This window comes from Semicossyphus pulcher, unplaced genomic scaffold (assembly GCF_022749685.1).
Source record: "Semicossyphus pulcher isolate SPU_LCO1_2020_fin unplaced genomic scaffold, fSemPul1.0.p SCAF_26, whole genome shotgun sequence".
In the NCBI taxonomy this organism is placed as follows: Eukaryota; Metazoa; Chordata; class Actinopteri; order Labriformes; family Labridae; genus Semicossyphus; species Semicossyphus pulcher.
This window is the reverse complement of record NW_027211700.1, coordinates 536,542-561,677: the sequence shown is the minus strand read 5'-3', so window position 1 is coordinate 561,677 and position 25,136 is coordinate 536,542. Positions and strand designations below refer to the sequence as shown.

Here is a 25,136-nt window from a genome sequence, read left to right as displayed (position 1 = left end):
AGAAATGAGGGTTCATTAATGAGGGTTCATTAATGAGGGTTCAGTAATGAGGGTTCAGAAATGAGGGTTCAGTAATGAGGGTTCAGAAATGAGGGTTCAGTAATGAGGGTTCAGTAATGAGGGTTCAGAAATGAGGGTTCAGTAATGAGGGTTCATTAATGAGGGTTCAGAAATGAGGGTTCATTAATGAGGGTTCAGTAATGAGGGTTCAGTAATGAGGGTTCATTAATGAGGGTTCAGTAATGAGGGTTCATTAATGAGGGTTCAGAAATGAGGGTTCAGAAATGAGGGTTCATTAATGAGGGTTCAGTAATGAGGGTTCAGAAATGAGGGTTCATTAATGAGGGTTCAGTAATGAGGGTGTTTAGCTAACAGTGAACGTATGGAAGAGACAATGACACGAACACAAGAGGATCAGAGTGTCAGCTTGATCAGCTCCTCATGTGTTTCCTGTCTGCAGCTGTCTGTTAGCGATGATCTGTCACTGACACAGTCTCAGTAACAAGTCACAGGAAGAAGTCCAAACTCTGGCCGAGGTGTCAATAATTGATTTTAGCCATATGTTTGTTCTTATTAAACCTGCTGTGATCAGCGACAGGCTGTCACGACTTCATACACCAGAGTGAACTTTTGCCCGCGCAGCAATTTGCTCCATCATTTTTAGTTTGGTCCAAATCTGTTTGAAATGTGAGCAATCACAATCAGCTCACAGCACGTCTATAAGAGTTAGAAAAAAATCCATTCGGTTCTGAGTTTTAACATGTTTAACAAGTTTGAACATCTTTAAGTTTGAACACGTTTAAGTTTGAACATCTTTAAGTTTGAACACGTTTAAGTTTGAACATCTTTAAGTTTGAACATCTTTAAGTTTGAACACGTTTAAGTTTGAACATCTTTAAGTTTGAACACGTTTAAGTTTGAACATCTTTAAGTTTGAACACGTTTAAGTTTGAACATCTTTAAGTTTGAACATGTTTAAGTTTGAACATCTTTCAGTTTGAACATGTTTAAGTTTGAACATCTTTAAGTTTGAACATGTTTAAGTTTGAACATCTTTCAGTTTGAACATCTTTCAGTTTGAACATCTTTCAGTTTGAACATCTTTCAGTTTGAACATCTTTCAGTTTGAACATGTTTAAGTTTGAACATCTTTCAGTTTGAACATGTTTAAGTTTGAAATTCATTCAGACGATCACAGATTACAGTTCTGCTCTCGCTCTTACAACCAAAGTCTTCACGTCAGCTCTGAACGTCGCTGAACAGCTCTGGGATTTTCTGCCACTAGGGGGCACAACGGACGCAAAAAAGTTAGTCTAATATTTAGCTGTTGTTGATTTGAGTGTAAAAATGTAACGTTCATGTTCAGTTCAATGTCTAAGTTTGGTGAAGAGTGGAAACAGGAAGTTGTTTATAAGAGTAAACTAAGTGTCAACATGCTGTAGAGCCCACAGAGCTGAACGTTCGCCTCCCTGTAACCTGAGGTCGATTCAGTGTGTCATCTGTTAAGTCTACAAACGTTGACACAGACATCCACTGGATGTTTAATGAATGTTTTTAACCCGACAAAACGTATCAAACTGCACGTCAGTGTGTTTTTATTGTCTTATGAAACAAACCAGGTGTATGCACACGTGCTGAACTGGATGTAAAGGATGAGTCTGCAGCATCAGAGTCGAGTTTTAGTCTGAACACTCAGATATACTGAACGTACCTGGAGTATACAGGACATGATACACAGGAGGATCGTACCTGTGCGGTCAGAGACGAGTCCAGGACACACCTGAAGTGGACTCCAGAGCCGGTCTCCAGGCCTCCATGCTTCAGAGAGTCCCTCTGGTTGTCAGTGCGCTGTGAGACAGTCTGCAGCCTGTCGTCCTGCTCTATAAAGTCATCATGGAAGAAGAGAGGAGAGACGCCCAGCTGCAGGGAGACAGCAGAGAGCAGATACAGTCCTGATCCAGGATCTGAGACGAGTCCAGCCGCGATCACACCAACACGTGAACTCACCTGCCTGTAGAACTCTCTGCCTGGTATGGACACAGACGTGAGGACGACTTCATCACCGCTCCGTCTGATGATTTTCACGATGTCCTCGTGCTCCACAGACTCCACAGGTTCCCCGTTCACAGCCAGCAGCAGGTCCCCGTCATGCATCCCGGCCCCCTCAGCGGGACTCTCAGCATCCACCTCTCTCAGCACGTGGACTGAAACACAGCAGGTTCACACAGAAGTTCAGAGACACTTTAAGTCAGCTGATTATCACTGACTCTGATTGGCTGGTTTCTTACATCACAGCCTTTGAAGCAGCTTTAAAATCAGACGCTGTACGCTGGCTGCTTTCACATCAACCTGGAGCTACGTGAATTAACTTGGACAGTCCCAGATAACAATGCACATAGAAACAAACAGGATCAACATAGAAGAGCTTGTTGGTGTTTAAGTCAGCTCTGCACCACATCCTGTCTTATCACACAGCTCTGTGAGGCTCCTGTGGGCTGGGGTCTCACCGATCCGCCGGCTGCCTGCCAGCCTCTCCTGCCTCAGCAGGAAGCCGTATCCATCGCGTCCTTTCACCAGACTCATGGTTTTGGCCGTGTGCGGGAGGCTGCAGCTCTCTGCCAGCACCGGCAGGATGGGCATCTTCCTCCTGACGTAGGCGCTCTCACTGTCACTGTGGACGACCAGCACCGTCACAGAGTCCCCGCCCCTCTTCACCTGAAACCACACACACAGCAGGAGTCCCTCAGGGTCAGTGTAACACACAGACACACACACGTAAGGTCAGACTGAGGAGTGTGTGTGCGTACAGTTCTGCTCAGAGACGAGTGTGTGAGCGCTGAAGCCGTGACTCCGTTGATCCAGATCAGTCTGTCTCCTGATTGGACGCCGGCTGTCTCTGCTGGACCGTCAGCCACCGTGATGACGACAAACTGACCCTTCTGACCTGCTGACAGAACACGAGGATCATGAATGGATCGTCAGGAGGACTGTGGTCGTTAAACGACGACAGGACGTTTCAGCCTTCGGACGACTTTGTGAAACAAAACTCCTGAAAGCAGAAAGTCAGGAGTCTGAGCGCTGCTGCCTTCAGGAACAGCTCAACATTTCAGGAAATTCTACCGCCTTCTTGGTGAGAACATCAATCTCATGAGTGTTCAGTACACAGCTAGTTAGCCTAGCTTAGCATTAGAGGCATTAGATGTTCAATATTCTGTAATAAAGTCGTCCGTATGTTTTGAGCTGGAATGAAAACCAACATTTCTTCTATGGATTTATATAACTCTGAAATACAGGGCTGTAAACTATGGCGCCCTCTGCTGGACAAACTACATGATGACACATTTCTAAATCGCTCCATGTCCTGTAAAAAAAATTAAAATATTTAAAACCATATTTTAATTTGGTTCTGATGTTTCTCAGACGGTGTGAACTCTCTGCTGAGCAGACGGCACGTTGCTTTTATCAGTTCACTATAAGACACTTCAAACGATCGTGATGGACTGCGGAACGGTTTGTTGGAGTGCAGCGAGTAATCAGGAGCTGCACACGCTCACAGCCCGGCCTGATTCAAGGATCCAAACTGACACGTGCTCCGTGAACGTGTCGGACAATCAGCGCCGCAGCACCACGAACACCAGAGGACAAGCTTTCACACTTCGGAGTAAAGACACTCCGAGTGCAGCTTCTAAACTCAGACTGAACTTTGAGCCCGTCTCTGTGCTGAGCCGGGTCGACCTCACAGAGGTGAGTGTCACAGCTGTTAATGAGTGTTTGTCTGTGAAACAATGACAGCGTCGGTACCTTCCACAGAGACGACGGCCATCCCCAGGCCGACCTCCGGCTGCCTGCTGATGTGACACAGTCGGGGTCTGGACCAGCCGTCCCTCTTGGAGGCCCTGGCCAACGTCTGCATGTTCACACCCAGAGACACGGCCTGGAGGAGAGAGACAGCAGCAACAGACCTGCATCAGTCACATTAACGTCACTCCTGACAGGTGCCTGGAAACGACCTGGTTTCATGTTAATACTTCCACACGTTCATCACGTTCTGCTCCACCCTTTATAATACAACATAAAGCACCTGTAGCTGTCCTGCTGTGTGAGCAGCCTATTGAAGTAGTGATGGGTACCTGTTCATACTCCTCCCTCCCCAGCACCAGGAGGAACAGGTGAAGGCCACATGTCTGGATCTTCCTCACCACCTGTCAGGTAGACACAGAGACTCGGGGAGTAAAACAACCTGTCCTTGCTCTTGTACCTCTCTCAGGTGTTCAGCTCAGGTTAAGATAAGGACGCGTTCAGCACAGACAGAGCTGTCTGCAGAGGCTGGATGGGTCACTGTGTCTGACCTCACAGGACAAAGGCCTGCAAGCTTTGACCTTCTGACCTCCAGTAAATTAGTAACAAGTCAGTCTCAGATTAAAACACACAATAAAAGTCAACTGCCTCTGGAATGAGTAAAAGTGTCGCTGAAAACAAAGACAGTGTGCAGATAAGCAGAGGCAGCTGGACGGCTGCAACCTTCAGCAGGTGGACGGGCTGGAGTCCAGGTGAGACTGTACTCGCTCTGGAAGTGAGGAGCACTTCTGCTGTGTGGTACATCCTGTCGCCGTGTCGGGCCACTTCTCCTTTTCCACAGTGTAAAATGTGTTTCTGACGCTCCAGGTGAGCTGAGTCTGAGCTCTACACTCACCCTGTTGAAGTCCATGTTCTCCACATATTCCTCGTTGACTTCCAGCACTCGGTCTGCGTCTCGGAGGCCGCTGTGCTCCGCGGGACTCCATGACTGCACCTCTCTGACCTCCAGGCCTCGGCTGCTCCGGTCGGTCCGCAGGTAGAAGCCGAAGCTCTGCCCCTCCAGACGCTTCAGCTGGCACAGTCTGGGCACCAGGCTGCGATCCGGCTCTGCACACAACACGGAGATCATCAATAACCCTACCCTGAGGGGAAACTATTATAGGATGTGTCGGACTCGAACCTCACCGGGGTCGTCAGAGATCACCAGAGCTGGATTATCGATGCCCTCCTTTGGATTGAAGGTAAAACTGATGACAAGAAACACAGAGTTCAGAGTTCATGCAGCTCTTTCACAGTTATCACAATATTTACCTCAACAAACGTATCATCACCGAAGTCTTTCCTGAGTCGCTGTGACATGTTCGGTTATCGTGCAAAAGTCAATTAAGGACACTAACAGCAAAACAAACACGGCTTTTTCATGTCGACGTACACGCCCAGAGAGCCGGTACACGTCATCAGGTTAGCTTCGTTTTCTCCTCTGGCCTTCAGCTGTGACAGCAGGGAGGACGTAAACACGTGTTCTGCACAGGTAAGAAGTCACACCTGAGCTCACTGCTGTTATCTGCTGCACTGTTATCAGTTATTACTGCGAGCGCTTCATACAACACTGCAACACTTTGAATGAGGACTGTAGAGCCATGTCTCAGCACGTGTGGAGCACAAACGCCGACGCAGCTGCCATCGTGTTCATGTGAACGCACAGAAACTCTCACTGCTAACACTACTGCTCTCTTTTAATCAATGTAGGTATTTAATACACAGGTATGATTATTAAAGAAGCAGACTCTGTTTATAGAACATTTATAATGATGCTTTTTAAACGGGTATGCTAATTAGCTCAGGCTAGCAATGCTGCTTCACTCTCCCTGAACAAATAAACATAACAGACATCAAAACATAGATTTTGATGCTTTGATTTATTTATTATATTTGTAAAGAGACCTTATATAAGATATATATATATATATAAGACAATATATAACATACATGTAACAGTTAGATGTATTGAACCAGTTAGCTTAAAGCTAACGTTCAGTCTCATTGATCACAATAAAAACATCCACACAGCTACGGTAATACTGAGACGAGGATCACACACACACACGCACACACGCACACACACACACACGCACACGCACGCGCACGCACACACACACACACGCACACGCACGCGCACGCGCACGCACACACACACACACACACAAGCATCAAGTAGCTGAACTTACCGTGGGATCTCCATGGCATCCTGGCAGCCTGAGAGAGACAGAGACACTGTCAGGTGATCATGCAGGTGAGATAAAGGTGTGTTTAGTCCGTATCTGATTTATCAATGAATGACAATAATCAATAATCAGAGCAGAGCTCAGCCTGAGCAGAACACCCAAAGTCTCACTCACAGGGGTTAATGTAAAATGTGCTCAGAGGTTACTGAAGCGTTCTGCTCCGTCAGGTCGGAGGTCACCTTTTCTTTAGACACACAACACAACACAAACTGACTCATTAAAGCTCAGTGAGTCACATGATCAGAGAAAACTCTACAACGACATGACATCACATAAAACCGGTGGTATCAAAGTAAGACCGGTGGACCGACGCGTGAACGACACTACCTTTAAATAACCCGTCCTCTCAGCAGGAGAGCCAGCAGCAGTCCTGACAAACAGTGAACGAGCTAACAGGCAGGAACGGTGAGCACACACACAGGTAGCTGCTAATCAGTGCTAACATATAATGAGTGTAAACAGTGTGTGAGACGTGTTGGACGGTCTGTTCGTCCAATAAAGCGCACACACAGATTATCTGTCTGATATTTACATGAACAAATCTCCAAAAGGCTCCAACAGCACAAACACGGCCCAGAGGTTACGTTCAGTGACTGAGTTAGCTGAGGGGACACCTAGCAGACAGCTAGCAGCTCCCAGCTGTCACTCAAAGAGGCCACGCCCCTAATGCTGCATCACTGTAAGCCTTAATATAATGTAAACAGGTGAGCTGTATAAAGATTCTCCCCGTACAGTTGTCATGAAGAGAGAAATGAGCTATAGAGACCCAAACTGTTTTTTGTACCAGGCTGTAAACATGTTTATTTCTGCTGTAAAGTTTAACATGGGGCTCTATGGGGACTGACTCACTGCTGGAGACAGCCTCAAGTGGACACCAGAGGAACTGCAGGCTTTGCACTTCAAAACAACATGTTCAACAATCTCTCCACGAATGTGTGAAAACTGTCAGTTTCTGTTGTTTGACACAGAAAGTATCCAGAGAGGAGGGAGGATGGATAACCAGGAAGACAACAAGAGCAGAGTCACCGTGTGGAGTCCAACATGAAGCAGACGACACAACAACAGCTCCTCAAACCATCACGAGAACAACACTTCACATACAGCACACAGGTGAGAGACTTACCTGCACAGCCGTGAAGATGTGTATCAGCATTCAGCAGCACTTTATATTTGAATATTAAAATGAAGAGAGAGAGAGAGAGAGACAGAGAGAGCGTACCTGTGGAGGAGCTCATGGAGTCCTGAGTGTGTGTGTTTCTGCTCACACTGAGACGCTGTGACGGGACAAAGGTCCACTCAGGTAATAAAGAGTCTGCAGCAGGTGAGAGGGTGACTGCCTCCAGGTGGGTTAAACATTTACTCTGAGAGAGAGGAGCTGAGAGCGCAGCGCTATGATGGAAGACAAACACAAACAGCTCATCAGGTTTATAATCAGTCAACATTAATACTGCCCCAGGGGGCGGGGCTTAGTCAGCTCATAGACTTTATATAGGAGGTAGACGCAGCCTCTGTTTTAAAAAGTGAAGCCAGCCTTAAACCTGCATTCTCTCTAATGTCCAGCAGGGGGCGGAGTCTCTGAGAACATGCTCCTCCTCCTCTCCTGATGTATTCCCTCAGTAAACATGTTCCAAGTCTTCTTCAACACAGCATGATGTTCATGTCGTCACTGATGCTCCCATTGAGAGTCACACAGACCAGAGAGAGGGGAGGGGTTAGGGCGGGGCTACCTGTGAATGAGTTGTACTTAAAGACTCTCTGAGGCGTCACATTTAGTTTAAAGCTGTTTTTTTAAGCTAGCAAAATTAGCATCCCAATTAAAATCATGGTAACTGAGCATCACTTTGCTAACCAGGCTAGCGCTACGGTTAGCTAGAGTCCTCCCCCCTCTGGTCCCAATGTGGTCAGTCTGAGAAAAACAAGGCAGTCCACACACTGATGGACGACGTCACCGTGGCTGAGCTCCAACAGCCAATCAGATGAGACGGACAGTTATGATACAAAGATGTCCGTCAAAGGCCCGTGTGTTGCATTTACTCTCCAGCATAAACTCACCTGGCCACACCTGAGACTCAGCAGGTCATCAGGTGTTTGTCTTCAGCACCTGTGGAAGAAGCTTGAGTCGTCTTCGTCACCTGGAGCCTCTGGCTGAGTGAGTGTTGATGAAGCGTGGAGGCTCCTCTGCAGGTATAATGCTGGTTTCTTACTGTACTTTGTAGTTTTTGGTATGAATAAATAAATGTACAAAATAATAAATCATTAATTAAATACACTGAACAAAAATAACTTTTGTTTTTGCTCCCATTATTCATGAGCTGAACTCAAAGATCGAAGACTTTTTCTTTGGACACAAAAGGCCGATTTCTCTCTAAATCTGACAGCATGATTACTGCACAGGTGTGCCGTAGGCTGGCCACAATAAAAGGCCACTCTAAAATGTGCAGTTTTACTGTATTGGGGTGCACACCTGTGCAGTAATCATGCTGTCTAATCAGCATCCTGATATGCCACACCTGTGAGGTGGATGGATTATCTCGGCAGAGGAGAAGTGCTCACTAACACAGGTTTAGAGAGAAATCGGACGTTTGTGTACAAAGAAAAAGTCTTTGATCTTTGAGTTCAGCTCATGAACAATGGGAGCAAAGACGAAAGTGTTGCGTTTATATTTAGTGTGTGTATAAAATGAATAAAGTATAAATGTGAAGAAGTCTGAAATAAACTGACAAAGACACAAACTGAATGAATTGTATTTTTATCGTTAAAGATAATCGAGTGATTCGGTGCTGTGTTAAAGCTCGTCGTGGAGCTGAAGACTTTTATTCATCGTCTCAGACCTGAAAGACTTTCAGTCATTTTAGGTTTTTATAAAGACAGGAAGTTATACTCCTCTCAGGTGATGTCAGAACTTTCTTACCTCCTCTGATCAACAGGTGGACATTTGTAATTCATCTAAATACGACAGTTAAAGGGGACAGACTTTAGCTCTGCAGTCAGTCTTCTGTTATTCTCTCGTGTTTTTGAATCACGTTGGTGAAGTTTGTTTCATGTTTAAACACATATTTTAACTTTATTATGTTTCGGAGCTTCTCCTTCCTCCTGAAGCCAACAAGCTGTTCTGCCATTCAAAGGTCAGACCTTAGCCACGATTGGCTGACAGTGGAGTGACCGTGTAGCCCCTCCCCCACATGTGCGATGCCACGTGGGGGAGCGGCCACACTGCACCGTCACTCCAAAATCGTAGAAAACATGGCTGCTCTAGGATCGGCCAGCCGGCCTTACATGTACGAGCCAGAATCACCAGCTGGTGTCGGAATGGTGCGATGAAATGGACGAATGAGGTGTGTCTTCTTTGTCCATGTGAGTGTTAACATCAGGGATTGGAGGTCACATGTTTTCACTGTGAACAACAAACACCCAACATGTGAAAGCCATGCAGAATGTGAGGATATCCCTTTAAAGATACGGCCCCTTTAACTCGTCTCATTAATGTGACAATAAAAACCAGGAGACAGTTTTCTGCTCAACATTTAATGCAGCAGCTTTAAGTTACAGTCACAGCACAGGCAGGCTGCCCTCATACAGCACAGACTGTTGTTCTATCCTGACATGAAATACAGTGAGTAAGGCCACGCTTCATCTGAGATCCATCCAAACTAACGATCACTCATGTTCGCCTGAAACAAGCGGCGAGGACTCGTCGTCTGAGCGGCGTGTGAGCGCCTGACGCCTCATTAAAAACTCTTCTGTCTGTTAAACAAAGGAAATGTTCTTTAATGCTCCTAAACACAGGAAACACCTTTCCTCAAAACATTAAAACTTCTGCTCAGTCAACGAGGCTCTGAATCGGACCGACATTTGATGTCAGGTGTGTTTGGTAGCTGGTACCACAAACGCTCAGAGGTTAAGCTCTCGCGCTGTAACAGACGCTGTGTTGGCAGCGGACATGAACAATAAAGACAGATTCATGCAAACACAGTAAATATATTTGATATGTTGATGAGTCCACAGTCACTGTTAAAGGTTTACATGTTAAACAGGTGTCTGCACAGGTGTGTCTGCAGCAGACCTGAAGAAGCTCTGATCACATCCTCAAACATCAGAGACAAACTGCTCAAACAGAACGTCAGAGCTCTTTCATGTCAGATCACAGCACCACTTCCTGTCCTCTCGTGTCCCACCAAAATAAAAGATCTGATTTTAACTGTTTGTGTCTCTGACTGTCGGAGAGAAGAATTAAAGAGACGTGTTTTATCGTTTTCTTCTGTTTCTTTTGTCTTTTTTTACTTTAACTTTTATTTATTCTTTTAGAACATTTTATTGCTGTAGTTTTTTGTTCTCTCTCTGAGGTATAAATAAAGTTATGATCCCATCACTGTTTAAATAAGTGTGATGCTCGCTCGCATGTCAACAGTGTCACAGTAAAGGCCTCTGGCTGCCTTCAGATTACATGCATGTGTTAGTAAGGACCCCTGCATTAAACGATGGACGTCGACTTCTTCCTGTTGTATCTCAATGAATGTGTTAATGCTGCTGGCTCTGTTTGTGTGAGAGGAAGACTTTATGACAGAGACACGTCTGAGACTGAGCTCACACTTGTTCACATGAGCAGGCTGACCTGAGCGTTAGTTTATTATCAATGATGCAGCTGAAGACTTTGTTCTGATCAGGACTAAAGAACCCCTCAGTCACTTGCTGTATCCTGTGGGTGGAGCGTCCTTCTCCAGCCTCCGTAGAGTCTGTCTGACCCCCTTCTCCACCCGGCGGAAGTGCAGCCTCTTCCAGAGACTCTGCTGCTGCTGACGACCCCACTCCAGGTCCCTGAGGAACACCTGCACAGAGGAGGAGGAGCAGACTCATCGTCACTGCAGGACACTCATCAGTACAACAGCTGACACATTTAAAGGGACGGTCCGGAGGTTATATGAGTGAGTGTATTACCTACAGTAGATAGAGGTCAGCACGGCCCATGTTAGGTGTACCAACACAGCAAGTAAGCTACGTTCATCTTTATAGTCTACAAAACAGTCCTACATTTAAGAAAACTATTTTATAATCAATAAACACGTCATGCTTCAGACTGGTCACCGTGCCGTCACCATGAAGGAAATGTTAAATCCAGAAGAAAAGAAGAAAGAGTTTTCTGCTCCTCGTGACGTTTGTTACCACAAGCTGCTCTTTGACGCGCTCTCGGTCCCACGAGGAGGCGTTCTCCCGGATCACGCTGAGGATGGGGTGCCAGTCCTCCGACAGGTCGGAGCCCTCGGTGACTGAAGCCAGGACCCGGACCCTCCGCCCGCTGCCCCCGTGGCTCTTTGGAACGCCCCGGACATACAGAGACTGCTTCCCCACGTTGCTGAGGGGGTTCAGATACAAGCTGAGAGACACACAGAGGGCCGACTGTCAGCGCGTCAGCTGCTTCACATCAGACAGAGGGCTATATCAGTGCTCAGATTCTCTGTCCCTGTGCAGCCACCTGCTCTAGCTACAGTTGGGACTATTTCTCACTATTTAAGCTGAAATACACTGAACAAAATATAAATGCATCTTTTGTTTTGCAGGTTATATAAACATGTGGGACTTCTGTGTTAACCTCTCTTAAATTACAATCACAATAACTTTGAACCTAACATCTCTTTTTGTACCTGACGGGAACAGAAACAGGTGAGTTGAGTTTTCTCTTGTAGCTCAGTTCCCGTGTGACTGAAGCTGAACATTAGGCTCATGTCTAAGTGTATTTATTGTGTTTGTTGGGATTAATAACGAGTGCTTTCTTCCTCTTAGCTGCAGCATTAAGTCTGGTTAGAACACTTGATCAGATGATGTGCTGCAGAGTTTCTCACTGCACGGTGTGGATGCTGGGATGCTCCCTGCAGGCGTCCACCAGAGCCAGAGCCGCGTTGTCTCCGATGTTGTTGTACGCCACGTTGAGCTCCTGCAGCCCCGCGTGCTTCTGCAGCCTGTCGGCCAGCTCCAGGGCCCCCTGGTCCCCCAGGCCGGTGTGCATCAGGCCCAGGCGGGTCAGAGACTGGTTCTCAGGCAGGGCCTCCAGCAGGGTGCGGGCGCCGGACTCCAGCAGGGGGTTGTCACACAGTCTGCAGAAAACATGGCAGTGATGAGACGTTTCTGATCTTCTACTCAACAATGTTAACATGCAAAGTGTGACACCAGCCAGACTCCTGATGCCACAAACACTGTCACATCTAAAGGTCTGAAACAGCTGCACTGATGGAGAAGAGGAGGGAGAGAGCACACAGATCCGTGAACAAAGCCTGAGCTTGTGTTTAATGCACGTCCTGCAGCTGGTTCCTTTGTTAATGAAAGGTTCTTTGATTAATGAAACGTGAAGTTCACTTTGAGTCAGTCAGCGCTTTCTTGTGTCTGACTCATATTTATGTAAAACTGACAGTCTGAGCTGCAGAGCGGGGATGTGGAGTTTGGAGATGATGGCGGGGATCGACCGGTAGTAAAGGAATCAGCTTGCATTATGGGAAGTGTAGGAAGTGTGGGGTGTGACACATACACGGGACTGAATGCTTTCAGTTTAGCTCGCCTTTCTTTTAGCAGGCCCCAAAGTGAATGGAAAAAAGAGTAAAGTGCACTGAGCTGAAAACACCGCTGGCGTGTTTGTGCTGAAATATCATCAGAACAAATCGTCTGTGAGACAGGGCAGACAGTGATGAGCTATACGTGGTGCTATCAGCAGCCGATTCTCCGCTCAGATTATTTGTTAGATCTGCATTAATTATGTTTAGTTCAAATCTAAACATGTGCAAACACTCTGACTTACCTTTGAAACAGCAGCACAGTGAAGCAGGAGACCTGCAGCCTCAAGCCCCACATTGACTGTGTCTGCTGGTTTGTGGCCGTTACTCTCACTGACTGATGACCTTGTGATGTTTTAGAAGCGCCTCAGTAAGAACACAGTTTGATATGACTTCAGTTGATCTCGTGGTAAATTTAATGCTGCCATCTTCAGGAGTATCGTGTTAATGACGGCGGCCTGAAGAGGCGACGGTTCATAGTTAAACTTTGTTAATTAGCAAGTGTTTTTATCTCATGTATTATTGACTGTATGCTTTGATTCATGAAAAGGTTATTAAAGAAGAATAAGGAAGCTTCATGTGTAAATCAGTGTTTCTTGGACGCCCTCTGCAGACAGCGAGCAGACAGTTAGCTGCTGCTAACCATGTTAGCCTTGTTTTTAGATCCTTCTGATCAGGTGTCCTCCACCTCTGAATCAACAGACCTGATAATTATAACCCATAAAACACTGATGCTGCTTACTTCTGATAACCTCCACATGTCTGATAATTAAAGTCCTACGTCCAGTTTAAAGACAGAATTCAAACTATGAGTTAATGTCCAGCTACAACCTGCAGACCGGCTGTGTGATCTTTGCAGACCCAGTAAATCATGTCCAAACTTTCAGCGTTTTCAGCGTACATTTTATCCTCGATCGACATTAGTTGAGATTTGATTGTCCCAGATTGAAAGACGTCCGTTGGACACACAGGCTGATAGAACATGAGTAGAAGTTCAGTCTTACTGTAGAGATCTAATGGAACTCTTGGGGTCTAGCAGCAGATCTCTCAGGAGGATGCAGGACTCAGGACCCAGGCTGTTAAACTGCAGACTAAAGACAACAGAGACAGGCAACAATCACAACACACACACACACACACACACACACACACATGCTACACAAGCAGAGGAGTCATCCTAAAGCAGAGCTCAGAGTACAGGAGTTTAAAGTCCATCACAGTGAAACATGCACACACTGCAGGATATCATGAGAAGCAGTGTGTGTGTGACGGAGCATCGTACCACCTGTTGTGATGTCAACAATCAGAGACTGACTGACCTGCTGCACTGATGCTCTGCAGGGACAAAAACACAAGCAGGAGGCTGAACGAGTCAGAACGAGTGTACCTGTCAGCTTTCTGTCAACAGTAGCATGCTGGCTTATGTGAGCGTCAGGGCTTGAATGCTTCTTAGTGCTCCTCCTTCAACATCGGACGTTGTGCTGCGTCTCTGACGTATTAACATAAAATCCTGGGAGCGTGGAGGATTCGATCACATTACTAAATATTTGGGTAAACCTGCCGCTGATTGTCTGGAGGGATGGATCAGGTATAAGACAGAACTAAACTCCTGCAGTCTAAGCCTGGCCTAAGTCAAAGGTTCTTCTTATTGTCAACAACCTTCATGTATGTTTTTACTCACCACAGCTTGAGTTAAACAAACACTGTCCATGTAATGTGATATCACTGAAGCAGTGACAGAAGTAGTATAAATTGTGCAACACTCAGCAGAATGCAAAGACACATCCGTCCTCTCACAGATCTTCACTGCAAACCACAACACCACAGCGTCCCCGTTTGTCTCACTTGAGGCTGTGCACGTGTCTGAAGGTGGGCCACAGCATCTGCAGCATGTCATGGGTCAGGAGACAAGAGGACAGGTCCAGCTCCTCCAGGTGATAACTACAGAGACACCGAAGACCCACAACAGAAGTCAGAGACACTGATCAGCTGTAGTCCTGTCTACTATTTACATAGTGCACTATGTAATCATGGATGATTGCTCTTAGGTAATATGTTCAGGCCTTACACACAAACATTCTGTTAGCATGTCAAAACCAAACCCTAGGTTGAGTGTAATACACTTTTAGTTTGTGTCTACGTGCCCTTCATGCAGCAGCCTGTAAAAGGTTTATTTACTTTATTTACCAGCATGTCAGTTTAGATCAATAGCTTGTTTTTATCTGAGGGAGATCTGACCCAGACAGCAGACGTCAAGCACACGAGGCTTTAGCACACCTTCATTCTGCTTCCTGTTAAACGTTGAAGATGTACCGAGCTGGTGCACAATTATTTATCATAATAAAAGGAAAGTTTTCTACACAGAGTTCGTAAAGGTTTGTCTGAGTCAGGGCTGATGTTGCTTCATACACCAAGAATGATCCTGAACAGTCACACTGGTGCATCCTGGGTAATATGGCGAAAACTGTTATTTCATTGAGACCAACAGTTGAAGCTGTATTTCATACCGAACAGGTCACAGCAGACACAGCTTACCTTGCAGGTGTGCAGGAGAGCACAGAACTCAGAATGAAGCACTTGAGAGACGTCATGCGGATGTTGGTGAGGCGGATGGATCTGATGGAGGCCAGAACCTCTGCGGTCAGTCTCGGGTTCTGAAACTCGTACAGAAGAACCAGCAGGTCCATCAGCTCCTCTGGCGGCTGGGGTTTGCTCAGTTCTAGTAGCAAATGAGATTAGACCGAGTTAGAATAAATGACCCAAAGCCCTCCAGTGACTGGATTCTTTTGTGAGGATCTGTGAAGTGAGAGCAGAACCATCACTTGAACCAATCACCACTAGACCACAACCACTAGAACCATCACTTGATGACACTTCAGATTCAAATGATCAGATAAACACGAATACAAACAATTGTGTAGATTAGTGAAGGAGGAGAGGAGGACAGGAGGACAGGAGGAGGAGGACAGGAGGAGAGGAGAGGAGGACAGGAGGACAGGAGGAGAGGAGGAGGAGGACAGGAGGACAGGAGGAGAGGAGGAGGAGGACAGGAGAGGAGGACAGGAGGAGAGGAGGAGAGGAGGACAGGAGGACAGGAGGAGAGGAGGAGGAGGACAGGAGGAGAGGAGGACAGGAGGACAGGAGGAGAGGAGGAGGAGGACAGGAGGAGAGGAGGAGAGGAGGAGGAGGACAGGAGGAGAGGAGGACAGGAGGAGAGGAGGAGGAGGACAGGAGGAGAGGAGGAGAGGAGGACAGGAGGACAGGAGGAGGAGGACAGGAGGAGAGGAGGACAGGAGGAGAGGAGGAGAGGAGGACAGGAGGAGGAGGACAGGACAGGAGGACAGGAGGAGAGGAGGACAGGAGGAGAGGAGGACAGGAGGACAGGAGGAGGACAGGAGGACAGGAGGACAGGAGGAGAGGAGGACAGGAGAGGAGGAGAGGAGGAGAGGAGGACAGGAGGAGAGGAGGAGAGGAGGAGGAGGACAGGAGGACAGGAGGAGAGGAGGAGAGGAGAGGAGGAGAGGAGGACAGGAGGAGGAGGACAGGAGGAGAGGAGAGGAGGACAGGAGGACAGGAGGAGAGGAGAGGAGGACAGGAGGACAGGAGGAGAGGAGGAGGAGGACAGGAGAGGAGGACAGGAGGAGAGGAGGAGAGGAGGACAGGAGGACAGGAGGAGGAGGACAGGAGAGGAGGACAGGAGGAGAGGAGGAGAGGAGGACAGGAGGAGAGGAGGACAGGAGGAGAGGACAGGAGGAGAGGAGGAGAGGAGGACAGGAGGAGAGGAGGAGGAGGACAGGAGAGGAGGACAGGAGGAGAGGAGGAGAGGAGGACAGGAGGACAGGAGGAGAGGAGGACAGGAGGAGAGGAGGAGAGGAGGAGGAGAGGACAGGAGGAGAGGAGGAGAGGAGGACAGGAGGAGAGGAGGAGAGGAGGACAGGAGGACAGGAGGAGAGGAGGAGAGCTCTGAAGGAAGGAAGGAATCAGAACCTAAAAAGGAGCCTTAAACATGCAGACAGACACAACCTCCTGTGACCACTGCAGAGCTTTCACTGCTCAGGTCGTGTCAGAGACGACAGCTCTGTGGATAATTGGGCTCAGGTTGTAAAGCATGCAGTCGGCCATGCTGCTGCTCCTGCAGCTCTTTGTGTGCTGACTCAGGTGAAGAACAAAGAGGCCCAGGTGTGAACTGATGACACTGGGTCCTCCTGACTCATTATTGATATGGTGGACTTTAAGGGGCCGCCCTCCTATATAGAATCTTATTTAGTCAAAATATAAAGTTTATTAGGAGTGAGATCAAAGTTTATGTGTCACTTTTGAAATTGAAGTTCAGTATCATCAGGAGAGAGCAGGACATGCTGTTACCTCTGACCAGGTACTTCCTGAGCGCCCGGGTGATCTGGACCACAGTGGTGCTCTGAATGCTGCAGCCCAGCTGCTGGAGCAGCACACGGTTCCCATAATGCAACAGTCCTCCCATGAAGATGGGGTAGAGCTCAAAGGGTTGACCCTCACTGTGCTGCTGCGGCTGAGGGCCATGAACTCCCAGCAGGTTTTGCTCCACCTGGTCCAGCACGTCCTCGTTCTGGCTGTCCTCAGTGCGGAACAGCTCGGACGCCATGGTTCTGGCGATCCTGCCTTTGTTGTGGCTGATGATCCTGTCGTAGAGCTTCGGGAACAGCTTGAGGAGGTTGAACACGGCGAAGATCCGGAGCGGGATGAATTTGGAGAAGATGTTGACGAGTGCGCTGACGTCCTCGCCCGCCTGACCGATGGCCACAGACACCTGCTGCGTAAGCTTCTCCAGAGCCGACTTGTTCTCTCCCAGAACCACGTAGAGCGCTGCCAGGTACTCCTGCATGGCTGGGACAGCAAACACATACCGCCGCTCGTCGTTCTCACCGCCGTCCTCACTTAAATGTTTCCCGCTCTCCACACAGGGAGCCAGGAAGAAGTCCAGCACGTCGGTGCGGAACATGGCCAGCTGATGGAGCTCCTCGTCCGTCTTGGTCTTCCCTCCGATCCACTGCTCCAGCTCCTTCGCTGAGAAAGTCGTGCGTTTGTACGTCACGCCGTCAAACGCGATTTTACCGAGTGTACGGACGACATACAGCATCAGAGAGCTGTGGCTCTCCTGAAGCTGCACATTAGTCCCAGTCTTTGTTGCCAGCACCTCACCGCCAAAGTTCAGCCTGAGGAAGCTGGTGTAGATGCCAGTAAGTGTGCGGATGGGTGCATTAGCGTCGGTGAAATGCAGGAAGTGTAAGGTGGCACAGGTGAGCCAGCAGTACGAGGGCAGGAAGCAGGCAGCAGCCAGCTGGCTCTCTCTCTGCAGGTTGAGGTAAAGTAGCTCAATGAGAGCCTGGGCCTCCTGGTTTCGTGCCGTCTCCCCCGTCTGCTTCAGGAGGCGGCTGGTGAAGTACGCCCGCTGCCGGTCCGGGTCGTTGAAGCCACAGATCTGAGCGTATCGACTCACGTACTTCTGAGGGATCCGATCCAGAGCAGACAGCCTGGTGGTGATCAAGACGCTCGCCTGGGAACACAAACAGACAGAGTTCAGAGAAAAACAATGTTTCTAAAGAGGTTTTTTCAGCACTTTTGCAGACTCAGTTAATTTCATTGCTTTGCAGAGGCAGGAACACTGCATGTCTGTGAAGGACACATGAAGTTAATGAAAGCTTCTTAAAGTGATAGAAACATTTAAACTCAACACTTCCTGCAGATGTTTCACATTAACAGCCTGAAAGCAAAGCAGAGGAGGATTTCCATCCCGCTGCAGGGTGCTGCTCAGTAGGGCTGCGTATTGATCCTTTGTACTGTCTACCTGGTGCGACAGGTAGTAAAACATTTTCCATCTCTGCCATCAAAGATCTGATCAGAGTCGTGACCTCGTCTGTTCAACATGAAGACCTGGAGCTGAGGAGAGTGTTGGCTCCGGCCACAGCACTGCACTGGGTATTCTCAGATCGAGACATTGCTCACACTCTTCCAGGTGACGGTAACTCTGTGGCATCGCTGTCCTTCTGCCCTCAAAGTAATATTTACACTTCATCTAATGCTAGACGTCCAATCAGGACATAAGTATCTCTGCAGTGACGCTGGAGCGTCCCTCACCTCAGGCAGCAGGTACTTCCTCAGCAGGTTGACCACCAGCACACCCGGAGGCAGCGGCTCGTTCGGATCACTGCACAGCTCGGTGGCTCCGATCCTGAAGTCCAGCTTCATCTTCTCCATCCCGTTGAAGAGGAAGAGCACCTGCTTGGCCTGGTCCCCCTCCCCGCTCAGCAGAGGGTGTTTCCTCAGGTGGAGGTACTTCCTGCTCACAAGGTCCCGCAAGGAGGCCGCCCTGTGAGGGAGGGGTCTGTCACTCAGTGCAGATTATATATCTTTCATATCTTACATATTTTAATACATTATATTATCAGTTATATTTCATCTGTTATATTTTCTATACCTTATATTACCTGACATATATATTATGTATCTCATACATTATCTTGTGTGTCTTACTTGGACAGCTGTGAAAGGTCCTCGCAGGAGAAAGGCACCAGCAGCTTGAAGTGGGTCAGGGTGGTCCCGGTGCACCAGTCCAGCACCATCTTCCTGACCACCGTGCTCTTCCCGGTCCCCACGGCCCCGTACAGGAGCACGTTGAGGCCCCGGCCCTCACAGCAGGAGGCAGAGGGGTCCAGCAGCTGCCCCACCGCCACAGAGGGTCTGGAGGGGGCCGGGGTTTGCAGGGGGGAGCTGTGCAGTCCGGTGCTCTCCTCACAGGTTCTCTCCAGGATCAGAGGATCCACATGCATGGTCTCTGGGCTGAAGTAACCCCCAAACTGTTTCTCCTCCTGGGGGAGGTGGCTGAACCACAGGAACAGCTTCCTCCTGTGGATGTCTATGGGGTCTGCTGGAGGAGAGAAACAGGGCATATCTCAGACATGATAGAAATGATGGAACATATGTTTGACTGTTTCTTTGCTCCCAGCTGAAGTACTCGAGTAACTCCAAAACATTTGCTTCTGTCACTGAGAGCCCAAAACATGTAGAACAGGTTTAAAACACAGGAACACTTCTCTCCTCACTTATTCCTCCCCTTTCAATGCAGCAAGCATTTTGCAGCCACTAAGCATGACTGATGTTGGACTGTAGCTGGAGATGTCTGAATAATCGTTCTGTAGTTTTAAACCAAAGGAAGCGTGTGCTATGTTAAAGTGTGCACCTGGGTCTGAGCTGGTGGAGCAGAGGGTCCTGCAGTGAAAGCCAGCGGCCGGGCAGAGAGAGACCTCCACCCGGTTCTTCAGCCTCCACGCGGCCAGCAGCTGACTCAGCTGTCGTCTGCAAACACACAACACATCACACAGGTTGGTTCTGTTGTTCTCAATCTGGAAAGGTCACTTCAATCTCACAGAATTAAACTGATCCCAGCGCGCCGCACGGAACAGCTGGCATTAGGCTTCTTGCAGGTTGCAGCAGGTAAAGTGACATACCTCCGGGGCATTGACATTTACACAGCACAAAAGATTTCGCCCCGTAGCTCAACTTCGACTTGTTTGATTCTGCTCAGAGAAACTTCCAGAGAAAAACTCCACTGGCACGACAGGCTGCTGAGAGTGTGCTGGTTATTAAATATGTTTAGAGTTAGAAAACAGAGAACGTGATGGAAGAAGAAACGTTTTATCCCTCAGTGAATTACTGTTCTTTACTTCCTCATGTGATGAAGGTCCGAGATGATAACTGCTGACCTGTGCAACAAAAACACTTCCAGATAAAGTCACAACCCCAACACTTAGTTTCTTGGATCGGAGTCAGCTTCCTCCCCGTGTTTGGACGAGCTTGGACATGTCCGTTCACCCACTGAAGGTTGTTGTTGAGATCAAATAAAAGAGAGAGCATGTCGTCTAACAGCCGTGTGAAACAAGCATCAACGTCACAAAACATGAGCTGGGCTCAGTTCCAATAATTCAATCTGCAGCTGCTCAGTTTGTGTCTATAATCTGCTCAGTGACCTTTTTTAGGCTGATTAAATGTTATGGTTGGAAATATCGTCTCATATCTTCATGTCCATTATTTTTACGCAGATGATATTTCACTGTACATCTCTGTCTCACCAGAAGACCCCGGTGTAACGCAGGCCGGAGAGGAAACTGAACTCGAAGCAGGTTTTCATCAAAAACTTTGGAGTGATTTTAAACTCATTTTAAGGGCGTTAAACACGTGTTCTTCACATCAGGAACACGCCACAGTCGACCTTTTCCAGCCTCAGTCTCCAGCCTGTCACCGCTTGTTCTGTGAGCGCTGAAGGCTCATCTGTGATTTCACAGCAGTTTTTGTTTGTGAGCGACTGAGACAAGCGCTCCATCAAGCCATCTATGAGCTGAGAGAGCCGGGTGTCTTGAGACATCACTTCCTGTCAATATCTGTTACAGGAAGAAAATGTGTAAAAACAGGAAGACAGTCAGCAGCCATGAAATGCTCATTTCTCACTGTGCACATGTAAAGCTGTCCACGTGTGCAAAGCAGGATCCACATTGTTACATGTACACTGTGCTGCTGCTCAGCTGCACGGAGGACTACTCTCTCACTGTACAGTGACTGAGATCAGACACACACTTCAGTAACACAGCCTCTGATTGGTCAGTCGACTGAACACGAGGCATCAGAAGGCGGCCAAGTGGACAGCTAACAGTTTCCAGCACGTAAACACGGATACATAATCACCAGAAGACATCGAGTGTTGGATTTATTGTCACAGATTCACTGAATTCAGTCTCATTAACGTCTCTGGTTAGAGGTCTGATCAGGACGCTCAAGAGAGACGATCACACGGAGCCCCGCCCACATGACAGACCTCACAGGATCAATATTTTGGATATCACTGAGTGAGTTTGGTGACATAAATGACTTCACGCGCCGGGGGAAATAAGATGACTATAAGTTGACATATGGACCTCACCACCCAAACAGTCTGTAAAAACTAGCTGCTATAAAAAGCTGCAGTCTGTTTTCTTTAATCAGCTCACCCCCTGCAGCGGCTGTCCTGTGTCTTTGTCTTATTTCACTTAAGTGTTATTTATTAGTTTAACATTTTATAGTTTCATAGAAGTGCTCTTTTTACCCTCAAAACATGTTCCTGTATCGCTGTTCATTTGTGTTCTTTATTTCCTGTCGGGTGTGTTTGAGTTGTTCAGTGAAGCACTGCGGCTGCGTGTTTGTAAAAGAGGTGCAATAAAAAAAAGTACAGTTGATTTCGTTGTCGTGTCTGTTCCAACGACGTGATCAAAGGACACATTTATTGATGTACCAAATCTAGCCGCACTGCTATGCTAACAAACAAACGTGGGTGTGTCAGTGGAATCTGTAACCAGTGCAGGAGGTTCCTTTGATAACATCACACAAGTATAATAATTAATCTGAGCGTCTGACAGAACATCATGCAGCAGACGGGCTGCACAGCTCACATCATAGAGTGGTGAAGTGCATTCACATGAGCGTGACCTGTGAAGCACCGATGTGACGAGCAACAGACACAGTCCTGCTAATAAACTCATGATCCCACTGAATAAAACTATTCTTTAACATTCTTTTTATCTCGGATGGAGGTTGTGAAAGGGTCTGCGTCTGCTTCAGGTGCTGATGATGGAAATAAAAGCAGATATTTGTGTAACCTACATACAGCATAATGTGTAATAAGGTCAAAGGACTCAAATGACAGCGTGTTGAGGCGAACACGACCCCACCACACCCATCATCAGGGCTGAGTGAGGTCAGCTGAATGCACTAAATGTGTCACTCTTATTTAATAAACATCAAGCTGTTCAAGGACAGAAACATTTCTGTCATCACAGATTAGTCACTGCATCGACACTCCAACACTGACCTGTCAGACGTTTAGTGTCAGGAGACATCATCACAGCTGAAAAGTATGAAGTGTTAACGCCTACTGGAAAACTTCACTGTGAGAGAGCAGAGTCAGTCTGATGTGTAATCAAACTCCAGGAAGATTCACTAAAGAATAGTTTAACCTCTGCACCCCAAATCCTGAGAGACAGACATGTGAGCCTCAGTATTAGTATCAGTTACTCACCTGTGCAGTGAGCTCATCCTGCCGTTCAGCCTCTTCACGTCAGGGAGCACTCTGGGGAAAACAGTTAGCATACACAGTGAGACAACTCCTCAGTTGTAAAATTCACATAATAATTATCAAAAAAATCCAAATGAGGCCAACACTAAAGTCCAAAGCCTGCAGTTCCTCTGGTGTCCACTTGAGGCTGTCTCCAGCAGTGAGTCAGTCCCCATAGAGCCCCATGTTAAACTTTACAGCAGAAATAAACATGTTTACAGCCTGGTACAAAAAACAGTTTGGGTCTCTATAGCTCATTTCTCTCTTCATGACAACTGTACGGGGAGAATCTTTATACAGCTCACCTGTTTACATTATATTAAGGCTTAAAGTGATGCAGCATTAGGGGCGTGGCCTCTTTGAGTGACAGCTGGGAGCTGCTAGCTGTCTGCTAGGTGTCCCCTCAGCTAACTCAGTCACTGAACGTAACCTCTGGGCCGTGTTTGTGCTGTTGGAGCCTTTTGGAGATTTGTTCATGTAAATATCAGACAGATAATCTGTGTGTGCGCTTTATTGGACGAACAGACCGTCCAACACGTCTCACACACTGCTTTATTATTTTATTATATGTTAGCACTGATTAGCAGCTATCTGTGTTTGTGCTCACCATACCTGCTTGTTAGCTCGTTCGCTGTTTGTCATACATTCATGAAATAAATTAATAAACAACTCTAATTTGTTACCACCACAAATAAATTCTCATTCTATCACAATAACAATAGTTAACTAACTCATTTGCCAGCTAATGAATTAGCCTTCACCCTCTCATCCAAATATGTTCACTACTGGTTCCAAGATGGAGATCAATTCTGTGTTCTAAATGTGAAACTATCCGAGCAGCTCGTCCTGATGTGGCCTAAATGTAGTCTGCAGTATGCAAACAAAAGCTACATGTGCAGAATGCCAACAATACCTGGATGTCGCTCTGATTTGGAAAAAATCTCCAGGATGCATCGGACCAGTCTACCTTGCCTACTGTATCCCACAATGCAAAGCGCGGGAACGCCACAATGGCAGTTGAAATGGCAGATGTCAGCAGAAGAGCAGAAGGGGGCGCTATAGCTAAAGAAGCAGCTGTTTGCTATTGGCAGGCTGTTGTTTACTTTCGCTTTCCAAAACTGCAATACTGCAAAACACATGTGAACAGCTCCGTACTACAGACTACCGCCCAGCGCAGTATGTAGTATGTAGTATATATCATGGTGGCTTACACCCATTACATCCATTACACAATCTTCAGTATGAGCATGAGCAACAGGATGCTGACAGCAGTTCACATAGTGGCCACCGGTGTCACTAATAGGCTAAAGATTTTCTGGAACTCCACATCTCACCTTACACCAGCAGAGAGTTACAAGCGTTTTTCTGATGTTATAATTAAACTTAGCATGTCATCATCATAATGTGTTGCTTTAAAGAAGCTGGGAATATGATGATACAAGTCTTCCTTTAAGGGGGCGGACCTCCCTGACCACCCGCTCTACAAACCGATGATCCGCCCTTGAGTTAGAGAGTTACAGGTTCATACAGAACTAGTGAGAGGACAGAGCGTTGAATTAATGTAGGAGATAAATATGCACCTGTCAGCTAACGTCAGCGCCACATATATTATTGTCACCGAGTTTAAACTAACAATCAGTTAACGCTGTAAAGTATAACTGAAATGTCATGTCATGGAAAATAAAAGCACATAAAGTTACACACCGGGGTCCTCTCTTGCTGCGTCCTTGTTTCCCGCCGTCCGCTGCTTCCGGTCATCGAGGTTTAAATCACATTTATCTAGAGCGTTCTCTGATTTCTGTTTCTATCTGTTGAATAAATCACATTCTGTCATGGTTTATGTTCTCCGCCGTGTTCCGCTACACAGGCGATAAGCTGCAGCACTAAACATCCGGAAGTAACGTTTCAGAATAAGAGTCACCTTTTCTTCTTCTTCGGTTAGTTTAATGGTGGATGGTAACAAGCGTTAAAGGGTCATTACCTCCACCTACTGTGCTGGCGTGTGTAAAACTCAGATAGTTGTCTCTTTATCCTTTCTCCGTATATTTCATACTTCTGTTTGTTCTGATGAATGTTTCCCAGTTTAGTGTCCTAACACAAGTGTAGATATGAGTGTTTGCTCTTTGTAATGTTTATAGCTTTTCTCCAGTGGACCTCAGTTCTCCCACTCTATGCTTAATTCTCTCAATACTTTACCAATAACCACTCACAGTTGGGTGTGTTATCCATTATGGCCACCATCTGAAACGTTTTAAAGTTCACATATCCTTGTAAACAGCCCTGTGTTTAAACGAGTAGTTCTGGAACATTCTGGTGCATGGTATTCCCACATTCCAAATAATTTTAAACAAATAAATGATCATCACATTTTTCCGAGCTCTCTGGAAAAAAAGGCAA

The 25,136-nt window shown here is 47.1% G+C and overlaps 2 protein-coding genes across 3 annotated transcripts; both read right to left on the bottom strand.

Annotated features, from left to right (window-relative positions):
* Positions 1 to 1,239: 1,239 nt before the first annotated feature.
* On the bottom strand, positions 1,240 to 6,040 carry LOC138604530 (Na(+)/H(+) exchange regulatory cofactor NHE-RF3-like). The gene is made up of 10 exons (XM_069676461.1): positions 6,027 to 6,040; positions 4,984 to 5,045; positions 4,694 to 4,905; positions 4,131 to 4,202; positions 3,802 to 3,934; positions 2,808 to 2,947; positions 2,508 to 2,715; positions 2,008 to 2,204; positions 1,750 to 1,920; positions 1,240 to 1,281 (listed from the first exon to the last, which is right to left on the bottom strand). Exons 1-10 carry the CDS (start codon positions 6,038 to 6,040, stop codon positions 1,240 to 1,242), a joined length of 1,251 nt encoding a protein of 416 aa, XP_069532562.1.
* A 3,578-nt stretch (positions 6,041 to 9,618) lies between these two features.
* On the bottom strand, positions 9,619 to 24,608 carry nlrx1 (NLR family member X1). 2 transcript variants are annotated; one of them, XM_069676506.1, is made up of 12 exons: positions 24,444 to 24,608; positions 22,704 to 22,754; positions 19,839 to 19,954; positions 19,133 to 19,526; positions 18,737 to 18,968; positions 16,988 to 18,155; positions 15,158 to 15,341; positions 14,468 to 14,563; positions 13,627 to 13,713; positions 11,921 to 12,172; positions 11,244 to 11,454; positions 9,619 to 10,909 (listed from the first exon to the last, which is right to left on the bottom strand). In XM_069676506.1, exons 2-12 carry the CDS (start codon positions 22,718 to 22,720, stop codon positions 10,766 to 10,768), a joined length of 2,901 nt encoding a protein of 966 aa, XP_069532607.1. In that variant the 5' UTR covers positions 22,721 to 22,754; positions 24,444 to 24,608; the 3' UTR covers positions 9,619 to 10,765. The 2 variants fall into 2 exon arrangements, with proteins under 2 accessions (XP_069532607.1, XP_069532608.1); XM_069676507.1 differs by having other exon boundaries at positions 19,133 to 19,523.
* Between the last annotated feature and the right edge of the window lie 528 nt (positions 24,609 to 25,136).

What these genes read in the sequence shown, in the direction of transcription:
- LOC138604530 (XM_069676461.1), bottom strand. An exon ending in GGTGATCTCTGACGACCCCG is followed by an intron (nt 4,906 to 4,983) that starts GTGAGGTTCGAG and finishes TGTTGTGTGCAG; the next exon opens with AGCCGGATCGCAGCCTGGTG. An exon ending in ACTCGTCTCTGAGCAGAACT is followed by an intron (nt 2,716 to 2,807) that starts GTACGCACACAC and finishes GTGTGGTTTCAG; the next exon opens with GTGAAGAGGGGCGGGGACTC.
- nlrx1 (XM_069676506.1), bottom strand. An exon ending in AGACACGTGCACAGCCTCAA is followed by an intron (nt 13,714 to 14,467) that starts GTGAGACAAACG and finishes TGTTGTCTTTAG; the next exon opens with TCTGCAGTTTAACAGCCTGG. An exon ending in AGTTCCATTAGATCTCTACA is followed by an intron (nt 12,173 to 13,626) that starts GTAAGACTGAAC and finishes TGTTTTCTGCAG; the next exon opens with ACTGTGTGACAACCCCCTGC.